This window comes from Sus scrofa, chromosome 13 (assembly GCF_054392235.1).
Source record: "Sus scrofa isolate SSC_HxYL_T2T_F1_AM1 chromosome 13, Sscrofa_HxYL_maternal_Yorkshire_Landrace_v2.0, whole genome shotgun sequence".
In the NCBI taxonomy this organism is placed as follows: domain Eukaryota; kingdom Metazoa; phylum Chordata; class Mammalia; order Artiodactyla; family Suidae; genus Sus; species Sus scrofa.
Window position 1 is genome coordinate 212,339,370 of NC_139395.1, and position 18,263 is coordinate 212,357,632.

Genomic DNA, 18,263 nt, shown 5'->3' on the forward strand with positions numbered 1-18,263 from the left:
CCGCACCCCCGACATCCCCCAACTCCTGAGGTTACTTCCTCATACTCATCACAGTCTGAACTAGGGCCAAAACCCACAAACCATTATGAAATGTGGGGCTTTTTCTCTCCCCCATCTCACTGCGCCCATTATCCCCCAAAGCCCCGCCCCTTCCTTCACCCCGACCCTTTCGACCAACCAGCCCCTTAAAACCTATTTTCAAAAAGGGGTTAAAAGCTGAATATGTACTTGAGAGACTAATAAGCAAAAGTTTACACTTCAGGCAGGAATGCTCGAATGGCACAACCGCAGGAATCAGCGGGAGAAGAGGGGCCGGGGGCGGGGGATGCTCCGCTCCAGACCCACCTGCGACCTCGGGTCTCGAGGGGTCTTGCCGGCAGCATCGCAAGCCCCCGAAAGTGGCATCTGGCAGGGTTCCCTCTCCACCCCACTCCTGTGCCAGGCCCGGGCCGGCCGGCCTCGGTGGGGCCCCGGCTCCGGTGTCTGCAAAGGCTGCGCCAGGGCCGCGCGGAACCCCCCCCGGGCCGTGGTTCCCGGGGGCGGCGGCGGCGGGGCTGGGGGGCCCCGGGAAAGTCCCCGCAGCGGGCGGGGCGCGGGAGCGCGGCGGCTTCTCGGCGCGGCGCGGGGCGGGGCACGGGCGCCGGGAGGGGCCGGCTCGGGCTCGGCTGCCGAGCGGGGTTCCCTGGCCGCTCGGGACACGCCAACCCCGCAGCTGCTCGGGAAGAGGCGGGCCCCGCGCGCCCAGCGCTCGCCATGGCCGCCGAGGCGGCGACGTGAGCGCCCGGGCGACCCCGTGCCGGGGCCGGGCCGCGCCCAGAGCCGCCGCCGCCGCCGCTCCTGCGGCGCCCGGAGCCCCGGGCCATGCGGCCGCTGCTCGTTCTGCTGCCGCTGGTGCTGCCACCGCTGCTGCTGTTCGGCAGATGCGGCGCCGCGGCGTCCCCGGCAGGTAAGCGGAACCCGGGCCCCCGAGGCCGCACGGAGGCGTCGTCGCATGGGTGGGAGTCCGCGGGGAGCCCGGAGCAGGTGGGGGAATCCACGGGGAGCCGATCGGTCCGGAGGAAACGGGGTGTCCTTAGCGGGTGGGGTCGGCGGGGAGCCTGGATCGGTCGAGGGCCTGCGGGGAGCCTCGATGGGTCGAGAGTCTGCTGGGCGGGGTCCGCGGGAGCCCGAATCGCGTGTCGGGTGGTGGGGGGAATTCCGAGCAGTCCCCGGGGCCGGGACCTGGCGCAGCGAGAGGAGCCGTGGGACCGCCAGCGCCCTGGACATCGCTCCCAGGAAGGAAGCGCTCAAGCTGCCGCCGCACGAGTCTGAGCACACAGGGGCTCCTTCTCTCCCACCTCCGCGCCGCCGCACCCTACAACGAACGCGGCCGACCTCCGAACTTCTCAAAATAAACAGAGGCAAAGTCAAAGCCAGGGCTCGAGAAAAGGCCGCCTCTGCCGGCCACAGATTTTTCCCGATCCGCCTGAACGGAGCCCTGCCTGGCCCCGGTGGCAGGAGCTGGAAGCAGGTCCCAGGCCTGCCTGCCTTCCAGCTTCGTGCCGCGGAGCCCAGCCACCCGCAAGGGACCTCCGTCTAGGAGGTTGTGACCCTAGCTCAGTTTTAACTGCGGCCCAGTGTGTTTGATAGCGGTCAGTCCCCCCCGCCTGCTACCCGCCCCAGGGATGGGATAGATGGGGGGCAGTACTCAGGGCAGGATGCAGAAAGGTCAGGTTGCCAGTAGAGGGTCAGGTGAACCAGACTTTTCATTCCAGCTCCGTGTCCAGTTGGACAGCCCTTTACCTGAGCTCAGCCTCCTGCTCACCTCTGACCCTGACTGACGGTCCTTATGAGCCAAATAGAAAAACTAGGAAAAGAGAGAATGAAAGGAAGGAAGGGAAGGACGGAGGAAGGGAGGGCAGACAAAGATGGATGAAGAAAAACATTTTCTCTGTTCACACCTATGTTTTGCTGGGTTCTTTCTGCTGGAGAGGCTGATGGCATAAATTGGGTAACTCTTTTAAAAGTCTCAGGAATTTAGAGGTTTCCTCCCCCTTGAAATCTCAGAGTGTTTTTGGGTTGGTTTCTTCTCCAGCATCCCTCGCAAAAGCCCGTAAATACCATAGCTCTTCCTTAAGGGGAGCCTTGCATAGGAGGATATGCGCTCGCTCTTGGGGAAATGGCTGCTTCCCCAGGGAGTTGGACAGGTGGGTTTGGATTCTGACTCTGCCCCCTCCCTGAGCCTCCCTTACATTGGTAAAACGTAGGTAATTGCCCAGGCTGGGTGATGGGCAGATGGTGGCACTTTATACTAGCGCTACTCTTGATGAGTCTATGAACTTGTTTGTGACTTGTCTGCCATGAGTCCAGAGTTTGAGAGAAGTATTTAGAAACTTTGCAGTTTGATATTGCTGCAACACCCACGGGCGGGTCCATCTTTCTAGAGATTCTCCTTTATTGTATTCTGCAAAGGTTCAGGTCTGTGCGAAATATACCCATTCTTCACCCTAGACCCTTTGCAAAGCAGCACCATTTTACAAATCTGTTTCTGTGACTCTCTGAAATTTTGCACAATAAACAATTAAAAGCTAGGGTCTATTTAAGAGAAACTCTTTGTGAGTCAAAACACAAAGTGAAAATACTAACAATGATTTGTAGTAAACAGGTGGTAGAACATTTTCCAGACACTTACATAATTTGCGGGTGTCCTTCAATAATCATGTAATTGTTTTTTGGAGTTCGCCTTGTGGCACAGTGGAAACAAATCCGACTAGGAACCATGAGGCTGCAGGTTCGATCCCTGGCCTCACTCAGTGGGTTAAGGACTTGGCGTTGCCGTGAGCTGTGGTGTAGGTCACAGACAAGGCTTGGATATGGTGTTGCAGTGGCTCTGGTATAGGCCGGCAGCTGTGGCTCCAATTGGACCCCTAGCCTGGGAACCTCCATAGGCCAAAGGTACAGCCCTAAAAAGACAAAAAAAAAAAAAATCATGTAATTGTTTTTATGGTCAGAGGAAGAAAAAGTCTAGATACGTTTAGCCTACTTTAAAAAACATATCAAGTCTCAAACACCTGGGTCCAGGTGGATGGGAGGTGGCTGGTGGGGAAGGAAGGGGAACAGCAGGCGCTGTGGTTGTGCAGTGCAGAGGGCACACTTACCACCCACCAATGATCTCTTCTTACCAATGACAGGTGGTGAACCATTGCCCAAAAGAGCATGGAGAAGGCAGGAGAGGCGGGGCTCTGTACCCTCTGCTTAGGACAGTGAGCTTTCATCTTGGAGGAGCTAGGGTGTCATGAAAGGCCTAGGGTCCACTGTATTAGGGGGACGGTATTAGTTTCCAGTTGTTGCTATAGCAGGTGACCGCCAACTTTGTGCCTGCATACAGTACAGATTTGTATGTGTCTGCTCTCTTGGCTGTGAGTGTCTCTGCTGTAGACATCTTTGCCATGTGCATTTTCACCTCAAACATCTTCACTGCATAACTAATTAGCCATAAGGCAGTTTTGCCATAAAAGATAAAATAGCTGGTTGACAGTTTGGTTTGACAGTTTGGTTTCAAGTGGTTGCAACGTGTTCGCATTTCTTTCAATTAGTGAACTTATCAATGGCCTTATCAAGCTGACGGAGTATGATGCTTTGCCCCAAGAATTGGTTTCTTATTTCGAAACATACTTCCTTGGAAGAGAAGGAGGCTGGGGGCTTTGAAGGTGCAGAGTTGAAGCAGCGTTTCCCCTGGGACCGAATGTCTATCGATGGACACGTGACAACATGCCAGGAACACACAGCAGTGGAGAGGCTTTTGAAACGCGGCACAAAGCTTAGGTACATATACGCATCCTGCTGTTTGAAAACTAACACCCCGCTTAATGAAGGAAGAAATCTTGGTGAGAAAAAAAAGAAAAAAGCATGAGACAAATCAACAAGCAAAAAAAAAAAAAAAGTATATAGTGTGATGAACAAAAGGCCTTGAAGACAACTGCTTCCTAAAAGCTACAGAATAAAATCAGTTATTTCTGCAGTATCGCCATAAATCTATGCACCTTTCAAATGTATTCAAACAGTTTGTATTTTGAAATAGTCTTACGTTACATTATTCATTTTTCATGTTTCATTATGTTCTTTGTCAATCTCTCTTTTCTTTTTCATTATTTTACTTTTTACACCTAAACTGCATTATAGCCAATTTGTTATTTGGCAAAAATGTTTGCAATGGAAATGCTTGTGGCAAAGAGGTCTTCAGCAAAGGAGCTTAAGGTGTAAAATACCTAAAACCAGATTTAGTATCCTAGCGCTCTGGAGGTCGGCAGTTGGGTGCAGGTTTCACGGGCCTAAAATCAAGATTGTGTAGGGATGCGTTCCTTTCTCAGGGTTCTAGGGGGAGAATTATTTCCTCACCTTTGCCAGCTTCTGGAGAAACATCTTCATGGTGACATTGGAGCCACCCAGATACTCCAGGATAATCTCCCTGTTTTTAGATCTTCTGATGAGGAAGCTAAATTTCATCTGCAAGCTGAATTCCCCTTTGCCATGTGACCTAAAATAGGACACAGACATCTTGGGTGGGGAGGGAGGCCGCTATTCTGCCTATGACAGGATTGGACAGTTAAATACACTGGTCAGCGTGGGGCTGGTCAGTTGGTGGTCGCTGAAGGCAGGGTCTCAGTAGCAGGTGCTTGCCCCCTGCAAAAGCAGCCATCCATCAGGGCACCCCGAAATAGTCACATCTTAAAATTCACACTCAGGGAGTTCCCGTGATGGCTCAGTGGGTAAAGAGCCTAGCTAGTATCCATGAGGATGCAGGTTTGATCCCTGGCTTTGCTCAGGGGGTTCAGGATCCACCGTTGCCTCAAGCTGTGGCAGAGGTCACAGGTGCAGCTCAGATCCCACCTTCAGCGGCTATGGTGTAGTCTGACAGCTGCAGCTCTGATTCCGTCCCTAGCCTGGGAACTTCCGTACACTGCGGATGCAGCCCTAAAAAGACAAAAACGAAATCATATTTAGGCAGCAGTGGTGTGGTTTGCCTTTCATTCGTGGTCCTGCATTTGCCCCTCAGTCCCTCTCTGGGAGAGAGGGTATCATTTCATTGTGGATCGTGAAACTGAGGCTCACGTGGGGTCGTAGCAGGGTTCCGTGGCCCTGGGTGGCAGGATCAGGATTCCAGCCAAAGCCCTTTGTCCAGAAATTCTCTTCTTCTCCCACTAAGCCTTGTCAATGCCGTGGACAGCAGATGCTATGGCCCTAAATACATTGACTCTTTAGAGCCAGCCAGATAAGTCCATGGTCTCAAGTTGTACCCACTCGCTGTCCCAGCCTCTGAGACCAGAGAAAAGGCAGGACTTACACACAAAGCAAGGAAGGGAAAGAGAGCCTGGGCTAAGCGTGGGTTCGAGTGGGCCGATGCAACACTGGGGACACAGAAACTGGCTGCCTGATCCCTGAAGGAGAGCAAGCTGCTGTGCTGCAGGCCACTCATTTTCCAAATCCTGAGCGCCTACTCCTCTGGCACCGGAGATGAGGCAGCCTCCAGATCTGGCAACACCCAGCCTCCCTGGAGCCTGCTGCTCTGGAGTCGGGGAGATGGTCGATGCGCGGCTGGCAAGAGGATACAGTCACGTGGTGTTCATGCTGTTCTCAGCCCAGCCCGTGAAATTAACCCACTCGCGCCTCCTGGCAACTCTTCGAAGTCTGCAGGGTTATCATTTTCATTTCCGCAAAACCAAGGCAGAAAGAGGTGAGACGCCTTGTCCAGGGTCCACGCCAAAGAGCGCCTGGCTTGGACCCCCAGGCAGTCAAGGTCCAGAATCCATGCTCCCCACCACCGGGGTGTCCACCAAGGACCCACGTGGCAGGAAAGCCCGGAGAAAAGGAAGGCAGGGATCAGGAGTCCTCTGCTCTGGGCTTTTTAGGTGGGAAACTGCTCTGAGAAGTTGGCATCTGAGCAGAGACCTGAGGGAGAAGGGGAGAGAGCCGTGGCACAGGGGGAAAGAAGGTTCCAGAAAAAGAGCAGCAGCAAGGGCCAGGCGAGGTGGGAGGGTGCCCCGGCATTTCCCAGGAACAGGAGGAGGCCCCGGGAGGCCGATCAGGGACGGGCCTCCTGAGAGGCGCACAGGGCAGGGGGTGCGTGAGTGAGCAGCTTCTGTACTTTGCCGTGAAAGCCACAGTTCCACGACTCATTTTCTTCTCTGAATGTGGTGAGACAGGGGATTCCAAGAAACTCAACTACGAGAGCAAAACTGCAGGTCCTGTCCCCACACCTCTGTGGTATGAAAGCTGGGGAAAGTGGAAGGCTCATCCAGAGACTCCAGCCCTTACTGAGAAAGGCTTTCTTCTGGCGGAGGGTGTCTCCTGCTGGCTCGTCCCCAGAGATGGGGAGGGTGCCCTGTGACAGGCCGATTAAAGGTCCCCAGAGACGTCCACGTCCTCATTGCTGGAGCCTGTGACTCTGACCCCAAAAGGGATTTGCCTGGAGTTCCCATGGTGGCTCAGCGGTAATGAACCCAACTAGAATCCATGAGGATGTGGGTTCGATTCCTGGCCCCCACACAGTAGGTTAAAGATCCGGTGTTGCCCTGAGCTGTGGTGTAGTTCTCAGATCTGGCTCCGATCTGGTGTGGCTGTAGCTGTGGCTGTGGCGTAAGCCAGCAGCTGCAGCTCTGATTTGACCCCTATCTTGGGAACTTGCATATGCCACAGGTTCAGCCCTAAAAAGACAAAAAAAAAAAAGTTCTGACCTCCCAAACTATAAAAGCATAAATCTGGATTTTTGTGTGTGTGTGTGTGTGTGTGTTGTCTTTATTTCAACATCAATGGAAAGCTGATACAGCAGAAGGAGGTCTCTGAGATGCTTAGGGGGTGCCCAGCTCTAACCAGGGGCTCACCCTCAGACACTGCACAGCCCTCCCAGAAAGCAGGACTTCATCTCTCAGCTCAGCTTTGGGAGCCGCTGGGCTGTAGCAGCCACGGTGAGTCGGATGGGCCTGCCCAGGAGGCCGGCCTCCTGCCATGCTGCCCCTTTGGCCTGCCTTTCGTGAGGCCTGGTGTGAACTGGCAAGGGTATCAGTTAGCTGGTCGAATTAAGATCTGGAAGGAAGGTCAGCCCGAAGTCGTAGCTGTAGGTACTCTGGACGAAACAGCTGGCTCTAGGTAATACATCTTTCAGAAGAAGAGCGGCAGGCCAGGTGTTGGCCAATCTGGGCGCCCTTCTTTAAGACTGGATGCGCTTACTGAAAATGTGTGGTTTGAGTTTCCTGCTTTGAATTCTGGAACAGTATGTTTTTCAAACTTTCCATCTCTGAGTGTTTCTCATTAATCTTTCAATCTCAGAGAAAGTCTTATCATTACCGTCTGTTTTCTTACCAGAGAAAAAGTTCCTGAGCTTTTTGCAGCCTCTGACCCAGTCCCTGTAAAGTACCTGCTTGGGGGTGGCTGAGGTTGAGTCTCAGGTCACCCAGGGAGGGGGACTCTGACATGGGCGGTGGTTCCCCGGGAGGGTGTTATTTTGTTGTTTGTGCCTAAGAATTGTCTGGGAAGCCTGTGAAAAATGCACATTTCCTGGTCTGGGTTGGGGGCTGGAAGCTGCATTTTCACCAGCACCTCAGTGATTGGGATGCTAGGGTTTCTGGAGAAACCCAGCAACTCTGATGAAGCCCAGAAGGCAAGTTTTTCCCTTCTAGGCGCCTTTGGGCTTTGCACACCTGGCTTGGTGTGTGTATGCGTGTGTGTGCATGCACATGTGCGTGCGTGTTTGTGGAGCTTTAACACACTTTCCCCTGATCCCAAGTCTGGGTCCAGTGAATATCAAGTGGCCCCCAATTTAACCTTCCCCTCAGCCTTCTGCCTTGGTCTGTCCTTTGTCTCTTATTTCTAAAGAGGAATCTGGGGTCTGGGCTCTTCAGTTACCCGCACTTACTAAAGGCAGAAGACAGTCTAGTTCGGCCAGACTCCGTGCCCAGGACCTGTTTGTAAGAACTGAAACTAGCAGGTGGAAAGGCAGCCCCAAGCCCCTCTTTTTCCCACGGTCTGTGTCGACGGTGCGGTCTTTTTTTTTTTTTTTTTTTTTTTAAATAATTTTTTTTTATTTTCCCACTGTACAGCAAGGGGGTCAGGTTATCCTTACATGTATACATTACAATTACATTTTTTCCCCCACCCTTTCTTCTCTTGCAACATGAGTATCTAGACAAAGTTCTCTGTCTAAACGGTGCGGTCTTTAGTCAAAGGCTAAAGAGGTGCGGGGAGACACGCCAGGGAGCCTGGGTAAGACCAAAACCCCAGGTGTATGAATGGTTTCGTCGTGCGCATTTGAATATTTTTGTAATTGACTTTTCTCCTCTGGCCCCTCCCTGTCCGTCCCGCCTCTTCCCCCTTCTCCTATCTTCTGTCCCTTTCCAGATGCTCCTCCTCAGCTGCCACCTCCTCAAAACCTGAAGGTGCGTCTGTACAATGCCCAGCAGGCTCTGAGCTGGGATCCTGTGACCCTGAGCAATGACACGAGGCCGGTGGTCTACCAGGTGCAATACAGATAGTAAGTGATGTTTCTGTCGCCTTCTTCCTGGGAGGGAGCCGTGATGCAACCCAATGCCAGCTGCTTGTTTTTGCTTCTTGGGAGATCCCTGGGAAGCAGCTATTTCTCTTGTACTTTTTGGTTTGGTTGGTTGTTCCCACCATATGTGGCAGTTCCCGAGCCAGGGATTGAATCCCGGCTGTCGCTTCGACAACACCCAATCTCTTGACCCACTGCGCCATGCCAGGGATTGAATCTGTGCCTCTGCGGCAACCCATTTTGCTGCAGTCCAATTCCTGACCTACTGTGCCACAGTGGGAACTCCTCTGTTGTACTTTTTAAATCTCTAAGGACAAAGATTTTGCAACTTCCCACTCAGCTGAAAGCTGAAAGGATGCTGGCCGTCAGAGAACTCAGCTGTCTAACCACATGGCTCCTTGCTTTGGTGGAAGTTGATTCTCTCATCTGTTTCAAGATGAAGACTTCCTGTCTTGAAGGGATCGAGGGCACCTTTCAGTCTTCATTTTCTTCAGGTTTCTTTTTTTGTTGTTGTTCTTTTTTACATTTTAGAGCTGCACCCAAGGCATATGGAGGTTCCCAGGCCAGGGGTCTAATCGGAGCTACAGCTGCCAGTCTACACCAGAGCCACAGCAATGCAGGATCCGAGCTGCGTCTGTGACCTACACCACAGCTCACGGCAACGCCGGATCCTTAACCCACTGAGCGAGGCCAGAGATCGAACCCGCAACCTCATGGTTCCTAGTCGGATTCATTTCTGCTGCGCCACGATGGGAACGCCTTCTTCAGGTTTCAAAATCTGATTTATTTACCCTTCTGGGCCACATTTGGCCTCATAAGAACTTTATGCATTTAATGGACACTTTAATTCTCAATTTCTAAACTGGTGTTAACATTTTGCATTTTATTGTGGCCTCTCGTGTTGTCGCTCAGCTCCTTTTCAAGCTTTCTTATAGTTTGCCATCATCTGATTTGCAATAGAGACACATACAGGAAGAAGAAAGGCAAAACCCAAGTCCTTGTTGACCTTGTTAAGTGCAAGACTAAGTTAAAATTATTGGTTAAGTCATTTTTGGATGACTAAATAAACAGCATTTTTTTAAATGGGCATGCTCAGTGCTTGTGAAAATGTGGCTGGTGGCTACAGTGCTAGACCAGGATCAGTTATTAGCACGGTCTCTTGGAAAGGACTTCTGCTATCATTTAGAGGTGTGGCAATGTCCATCATACTTTACCCTAAGCAGACAATTCATCCACCCCACCAGAAAACAAACAGGAGCCCCCGTCGTGGTGCAGCAGAAACAAATCTGACTCGTATCCATGAAGATGCAGATTTGATCCCTGGCCTTGCTCAGTAGGTCAGGGATCCAGCATTGTTGTGAGCTGTGGTGTAGGTTGCAGACGCAGCTCGAACCCCAAGTCGCTGTGGCTGTAGTGTAGGCCGGCAGCTATAGCTCCAGTTCGACCCCCAGCCTGAGAACTTGCACATGCCACAGGGGCAGCCCTTAAAAACAAAAAGCAGAAAACAGATAAAACCAAGCCTATATTCTTTTTTTTTTTTTTTCAATCTTTCTGTCTTTTCTAGGGCCTCACCCATGGTATATGGAGGGTCCCAGGCTAGAGGTCTAATCGGAGCTGTGGCTGCCGGCCACAGCCACAGCCACAGCAACGTGGGATCTGAGCCGCGTCTGCAACCTACACCACAGCTCACGGCAACACTGGATCCTTAACCCACTGAGCAAGGCCAGGGATCAAACCCGCAACCTCATGGTTCCTAGTCGGATTCTTTAACCACTGAGCCACGAGAGGAACTCCCCAACCATATATTCTTGGAGATAAACATTGACGCATCTGTTCATGTTCTTTAGCAGGAACATAGGAAATTGTATCAGGTTAACTTGTGGTTGAACCCTTAGGTGACAATTATGTGTCATGTGACAGCAGGTGCAACTGTAAGCAGTTTGGAATGTATCTGTGGTTAAGAACAGGTAGAGAGGCATTCCCACTGTGGCTCATGGGATTAAGAATCCCACATAGTGTCTGTGAGGATACAGGTTCCATCCCTGGCCTCACTCGGTGGGTTAAAGGGCTGACATTGCCACAAGGCGGCAATGAAAAATTTAAAATAAACAAATAAATAAATAAGAACAGGTAGGGACTGTGGAAAAATTACAGGTGGTTAATTTGTTAGAGGAGTAGGTTTCCAGCTGACTTCCTTTTCATCTTTAAATGTCCCTTGTAATAGGATTTACTTAAGAAACACTGAAATTTGAGGCTTGTCTCTGAATCACATTTATCTCTTTTTTTCTTTTCTTTTCTTTTTTTTTTTTTTCCCAGGCTAGGGGGCAAATCAGAGCTGCAGCTGCCAGCCTACACCACAGCCATAGCAACTCGGGATCCGAGCCGCATCTGTGACCTGCACCACAGCTCATGGCAACACCAGACCCTTAACCCACTAATCGAGGCCAGGGATCGAACCTGCGTCCTCATGGATACCAGTCAGGTTCATTACTGCTGAGCCACGATGGGAACTCCACATTTATCTACTTCTTAAGTAATTATAAATTACAAACATGATCATCTATAGTAAATGACCTTCCACGAGACCTGGCTGCACAGTTTGGGGGCACTGTGCCACCTGAAAACATGGGGCTCTGTTCCAAATTATTGCGATTTCAAGATGGCAGCAGCAGAGGTTCAATCCAAGTGCCTTCTTAAGAGTACAGCTTTGTGCCACTGTACAGGTCACGCGCCCGTGAACCTAGTCTTCCCCGGCATTTAGTGAACTTGGTATCCTAGAGCTAAATAAGGTTTCACTAAGAGGCAAAAAAAAAACCCCACAAAACAAAACAAAACAAAAAAACCTGGAGTTTCCGTCATGGCTCAGTGGAAACGAATCTGACTGGGAACTATGAGGTTGTGGGTTCAATCCCTTGCCTTGATCGGTGGGTTAAGGATCCGGCGTTGCCGTGAGCTCTGGTGTAGGTCACAGACGTGGCTTGGATCTGGTGTTGCTGAGGCTTGGGCATAGGTCAGCGGTTACAGCTCCGATTAGATCCCTTGCCTGGGAAGCGCATATGCCGTGGCAGGTGCCGCCCTAAAAAGACAAAAGACAAAAAAAAAAAGATTTCACTAAGAGGAAGTCACAGCAGATTTATTGACTAGCATTCCTTGGCCTCAACTGGGGAAGTGCCTTTGTTGGTTGACCAGAATGCCTCTGAATATTAGAAATGCTGGATAGGAGCTCCCTGGTGGCTCAGTGAGTTAGGTATCTGGCATTGTCACTGCTATGGCACAAGTTCGATCCTCAGCCTGGGAACTTCCACATGCCTCAGGCATGGCAAGAAACAAAGGAAGGAAGAAAAAAGATAGATATTGGATAAAGCCCTGACAGTTTCACATCACAGGCTAACCTGTTTCACTTTGTTTTCTCTTCAGAAAGCATTTTATAGATTTTTTTTCAGGTTGGAGGTTTATTTTGGTAAAAGCAACACAGAGATGGGTTGCATGCAAATGTTCCTATTTGGAAAAGCTAAGGAGTCACTGAAAACTCAAACGGACGCTAATTTAGTTTTCTTTGCCAAATGCAGATTTGGTCATGGAAGAGGGCCTTTGCTTTTTTGTCTCTTCATCCTTAGATATTTTTACATGCTTAGAACATTTTAGTTAACATTGAATATTTTTTTTTAAAGTGTTTCACCACACCCACGACATTTGCAAGTTCCAGGGCCAGGAATCGAACCAGAGCCGTGGCAGAGACAGGCCATGTAGTTATGCTGGAGGCCACAGGCAAAGTCCTAAGCAATTTAATTTTGAGGCTTCTGGGACTGCAGTGTTCCATCCTGTTTCTCTCTAGTAACGCTATTACTGTCAGTAGCAATGGCAGTGCCTCTGTTTTTTGACGGTCACAAGCAGCAAAGCCAAAATTATACAGAGCACTTTGTGAGAAAATTTTAAGTGTAAATTAGAGGTTACAGATAATGTGGCTTACAGTCTGTGTTTGGCTCACAGTGTTAACGTTTTTCTCCGAATTAGTGCCAACATCTAAAAATCTGGAGATTTCACTTTAAAAAAAAAAGAAGAAGAAGAATAAGAACCCAATCTCTGGTTTTTCTTGAAAATAAAGACAGGCAGACAGCCAGGACTTTTCTAGGTCACACCCCACCTGGCCTGCTGCCAGACCAGAACCTAAGCAGCCATTTTCTCAAAGCCTTTTTTAGTTTATTTTTTTCCTAATTTTAATAGCAGTACATCCTCTTTATAGAAAATATGAAAAACCCAGAAAAGGAAAAAGAATAAAGTTAAAACAAGCTGGTGCTCAAGAAAAAGCACCATTCTCATTTTAGTGTATTTCTCTCTCTTTTCTTTAATACATCCATTTGTTTGCAGATGCGCTAGTGTGTGTAAGATTGAAACAAAACTGGGGTAACACTGCTGGGCCCTGCTTCCTTTTTTTTTTTTTTTTTTAATCTTAATGTTGTTAAGTGTGTGACCATGTTTTTTCATATGATTTTTTTCTATGTGAACATTTTTAGTCCATGGTTTTTTATATGATGACTTCTTTAACTTTTCCCATACTCATGAGTGGTGTAGACAGATGGCTGTTTATGACTCCTGTGTAAGTAATGTCCTCAAACATAGGACATTACTCTGATGTTTCTGGAAGATGACTTGCTGGGTTCAAAAGGGACAAACTTACTTAATCACTTTTGGAAGTGATGTAACAGAGGCTGGACAGTGAAATCATTGGTTGCCCGGGTATTTAACAAATATTTACACGGTGCTTATGAGGCACCAGGCCCTGATCCAGGCACTTTCCTGGTGTCCAGGGGGTCCCCCTTCCTGACAGCACTGAGAGTCAGATTCTACAGTTCATTCACATCTTAAAGGTAAGGAGACTGAGGAACAAGGAAGTGATGCAACTGGAATTTGAACCCAAGTCATCTGGCTCCAGGATCCAGGTGTTGAGTCCCTGTGCTCTGCTCCCTCTCGTGATGAGGTTGCTTTCAAAATTAGATCGCTTCAGGAGTTCCCGTTGTGGTTCAGCGGTAAGGAACCCAACGAGTATCCATGAGGATGTGGGTTCGATCCCTGGCCTCGCTCAGTGGGTTAAGGATCCCGCATTGCAGCAAGCTGTGATGTAGGTCCCAGATGAGGCTCGGCTCCGATGTGGCTGTGGCTGTGGCTGGCACGCCAACTACAACTCCAGTTAGACCCCTAGCCTGGGAACCTCCATGTGCCACAGGTGCAGCCCTTAAAAAAAAAAAAAAAAAAAAAAAAAAAAAGAAAGGCAAAAGGGACTTAACACCAGAATATATAAAGAACCCTTACCACTGAACAATTATAAGGCAAATAACCCAGTTAAAATAGAGACAAAGGCTGGGGTTCCCACAGTGGCTCAGCAGTAATCCAACTAGTAATCCATGAGGATCCCTGGCCTCTATCAGTGAATTAAGGATCTAGCGTTGCCACCAGCTGCAGCATAGGTCACAGATGCAGCTTGGCTCTGGCATTGCTGTGACTGTGGCTAGGTGGGCAGGGCAGCTCTGATTCAACCCCTCAGCTGGGAACTTCCATAAGCCAAGGGTTCGGTTCTTGCCATAACGTGTATCACTCTTGAAAACATATTAAAGAAGTTCCCGTCGTGGTTCAGTGGGTAACAAATCCGACTAGGAACCATGAGGTTGCGGGTTTGATCCCTGGCCTTGCTCAGTGGGTTAAGGATCTGGTGTTGCCGTGAGCTGTGGTGTAGGTCACAGATGTGGCTCAGATCCTGCATTGCTGTGGCTCTGGCGTAGACCGGTGGCTACAGCGCCGATTGGACCCCTAGCCTGGGAACCTCCATATGCCGAGGGAGTGGCCCTAGAAAATGGCAAAAAGACAAAAAGAAGAAGAAGAAAGCATATTAAGTGAAACAAGCAAAGTGAAAGGCACTCAACACAAAAGACTACACATTTTATGATCCCATTTATATGAAATGTCTGGAACCAGCAAGTCCATGGAGCTAGAAAGTGGAGCGGTGATAGCCTAGGGCTTGGGGTTGGAGAGAAATGGAGAGTGACCCCTACCAGGTGCCAGGGGTTCTCTAGGGAATGAGGAAAATGTTCTGGAAATGGATTGTGGGGAGAGCTGTGCCACCCTGTGAATGGACTGAAAGCCACTGAATTGTACACCTTACATGGGGGACGTGTATGGCGTGTGAGTTACATCTCAGTTTTTATAATAGTTGTAAAAACTCAGCTCTGGGGAGACGGTAACGTGTGATGCAGGGGGAATGATGCGACAGGAACCCCTCTTTCCCTTTGCAGCAGCACCAGTCACAACTGGTACGACGTCAACAAAAGAGACATCAGCGTGGATTGTACGAACCTCAGCAGGACGGAGTGTGACTTTACCGCCAACAGCCTCTCCAAGGGTTTCCCACGGCAGTTCAACATCTCCCTACGTGTTCGCGCCAAGGTGGGGGACCGCGTTTCCCCTTGGGTGACAGCGCCTTGGTTCGAACACTATCGGAATGGTAAGACGTCCTGGGTTCAAACCTCCTCTCACCTTTGCAGGCTTTCTTCACTTCTCTTCACTGGGCAGCACTGACTCCATGCCCCCCAGTCCTGCCGCTCACCCTCAATACCCAGCACATGGCTGAGTATAATGGTCAAACCTGAGTATTGACCACAGAGGCTGGGGCTAGAACAGGGGGTCACCCAACCACAGCCTGCAGGTCAAATCTGGCCCGCCAACCTACTTTTTGTAAATAAAGTTTTATCAGAAAAATGTACATATGGACTATTACTCAGCCATAAAAAAGAAGGGAATAATGTCATTGGTAGCAATATGGATGCATCTAGAGGTGAGCGTACGGAGGGAAGTAAGTCAGATAGAGAAAGATAATTTTTTTTTTTTTTGGGCTTTTTTAGGGCCGCTTCCGCGGCATATGGAGGTTCCCAGGCTAGGGGTCCAATCGGAGCTGCAGCCACCGGCCTACACCACAGCTCACAGCAACGCAGGATCCTTAACCCACTGAGCAAGGCCAGGGACCAAACCTGCAGCCTCATGGTTTCTAGTCAGATTCGTTAACCACTGTACCACAACGGGAACTCCAGAGAAAGATAAATATTACATGTTATCGCTTATAGGTGGAATCTAAAAAAAAAAATGATACATGGAGTTCTCCTGTGGCTCAGTGGTTTAGGGATCCAGCATTGTCAATGCAGCAGGTTAGGTCACTGCTGTGGCTCAAGTTCAGTCCCTGGTCCGGGCACTTCTTTATGCTGAGAGTACAGCCTAAATAAATAAATACATAAATAAAATACAAATTTTAAAAATAATACAAGTGAACTGGTTTACAAAACAGAAACAGACAAAAAACAAACTTATGGTTATCCAAGTGGAAAGGGGAGGGAGGAATAAATTGGGAGTTTGGGCTTAAAAGATACACCCTACGATATATAAAACAAATAAACAAGAAGGACCTACTGGCCAGCACAGGGAACTATAATCAATATCTCATGATAACCTATAATGAAAAAGAATCTGAGAAAGGGATATATATGTATATATGTGAATATATATATATATAAATGACCGAATCACTTTGCTGTACACCTGAAACTAACACAATGCTGTAAATCAACTATACTTCAGTTTTTAAAAAAAAAGTTTTATCAGAGCTCAGTTTCCCCATCTTTTCATACATTGTCTGTGGCTGCTTCCATGCAGCAATAGGCAAGTCAAGTAGTTGCAACAGGGGGATTTCTGACCCTTGGAGCCTAAATCACACTGGCGCTTTACTAAGAAAATTTGCCAACCTCTGTGCTAAATGGGTTACTAGCATGTTGGCTTTACTGATCACCGTTACCTGGCACAACTTCTTTTATGTTCAGGGAAGATTTTAATTCAGCCTTGAATGGTGCTTGGCACAAAGCAGCTGTTCAGTAAATAACTGTCAAATGGATTGAACTCACAGAAGTGCTCCCAAATATTAGAAGGGGAGTTCCCACTGTAGCTCAGTGGTTAATGAATCCAACTAGGAACCGTAAGGTTGCAGGTTTGATCCCTGGTCTTGCTCAGTGGGTTAAGGATCCGGCATTGCCATGAGCTGTGGTGTAGGTCGCAGACGCAGCTCGGATCCCGTGTTGCTGTGGCTGTGGTGTAGGCGGGTGGCCACAGCTCCGATTGGACCCCTAGCCTGGGAACTTCCATATGCCGCAGGAGCGGCCCAAGAAATGGCAAAAAAGGCAAAACAAAACAAAACAAAAATATATTAGAAGGAAGTGTAAGAGTCGTCAGATACTAGTTTATAGATTTGTTCTTTCAATGATTCATTTTTCACGTGGTCACCTGTACCTGATGTTTCTCCAGTATCTGTGCAAACACAAAGTATGAAGCTGCTTGGGATCCTGACTCAACTAAACAAAGGTATAAGACAACTGAGGAAATGTGATCGCTGTCTAGATACTTGACGATAGGGAGTTCCCGTCATGGCTCAGCACTAACGAACCCAACTAGTATCCATGAGGGTGCAGGTTCGATCCCTGGCCTCGCTCAGTGGGTTAAGGATCTGGCATTGCCATGAGCTGCGGTTTAGGTCACAGACGTAGCTTGGATCCCACATTGCTGTGGCTGTGGTGTAGGCGGGCAGCTACAGCTCCAATTCAATCCTTAGCCTGGGAACTTCATGTGCCATACCTGCAGCCCTAAAAAGACCAAAAACAAAAAGATATTTGATGATATATTAAGTAAATGTTGATAATTTATTTTAGGTGTTACAATGGTATTTTGTTTATGTTTTTTTTTAAAAAGAGGGCTCTGATCTTTTCAGGATACATACCGCAGTAGTTACAGATGTAATAATGAAATGTCTGAGATTCAGCCAGAATAATCCAGATAATGGGAGGGCCAGGGACAAGGTGGATGGGCATAGGAGGAGCAGAATTGGCCCGGACTTGACGATGGACTGAAAGATGGGTGATGAGTACATGAGCTCTGGTTACAGTCTTCTCTCGACTTTCTCTGTGTTTGAAATCTTCTGTGATAAGAAGAAAAAAATCAATGGTTTGGAGTTCCTGTTGTGGCACAACAGAAATGAGTCCAACTGGTATCCATGAGGTTGTAGGTTTGATCCCTGGCCTCGCTCAGTGGGTTAAGGCTCCAGCATTGCCGTGAGCTGTGGTGTAAGTCACATACATGGCTTGGATCCCACGTTGCTGTGGCTGTGGCATAGGTCAGCAGCTGTAGCTCTGATTTGACACCTAGCCTGGGAACTTCCATATGCCATGGGTACAGCTCTAAAAAAAAAAATGATTTGCGCTAGTGACATGAGGATGAACCATCACACATCTGGGCTATCAGGCATCACTTCAGGAGTTGCTGTTGTGGCTCAGTGGGTTAAGAACCCAACTAATATCTATGAGGATGCGGGTTGGATTCCTGGCCTCACTCAGTGGGTTAAGGATCTGGCGTTGCCGCAAGCTGCGGCGTAAGTCACAGATGCGGCTTGGATCTGGCGTTGCTGTGGCTGTGGCATAGGCTGGTACCTGCAGCCCCAGTTCCACCCCTAGTGTGGGAACTTCCATATGCCACAGGTGTAGCCCTAAAAAGAAATGGGAAAAAAAAAAAAAAAAAGCATCACTTCGGTAGGAATTAGTGGGGGGAAATGTACCAGGAGCAGGATCTGTTGTGAAGTCGCTGGTCCAGTCAGCCCACTGCTGCCCTAGGTCCTCCCGGTCTGATAGGCTGAGGTGTCCTTGGTCCGTTACTGGTG

The 18,263-nt window shown here is 49.1% G+C and overlaps 1 protein-coding gene across 2 annotated transcripts in view; it reads left to right on the forward strand.

The window, feature by feature from the left end:
- Positions 1 to 238: 238 nt before the first annotated feature.
- Positions 239 to 18,263, forward strand: part of IFNGR2 (interferon gamma receptor 2) — a 29,446-nt gene continuing 11,421 nt past the window's right edge. The window contains 3 exon segments of one of the 2 annotated variants that reach the window (NM_001111258.1): positions 727 to 946; positions 8,374 to 8,506; positions 14,812 to 15,020. In NM_001111258.1, the coding sequence (NP_001104728.1) occupies positions 862 to 946; positions 8,374 to 8,506; positions 14,812 to 15,020 (427 nt within the window). In that variant the 5' untranslated portion in view covers positions 727 to 861. 2 annotated transcript variants of the gene reach the window in all.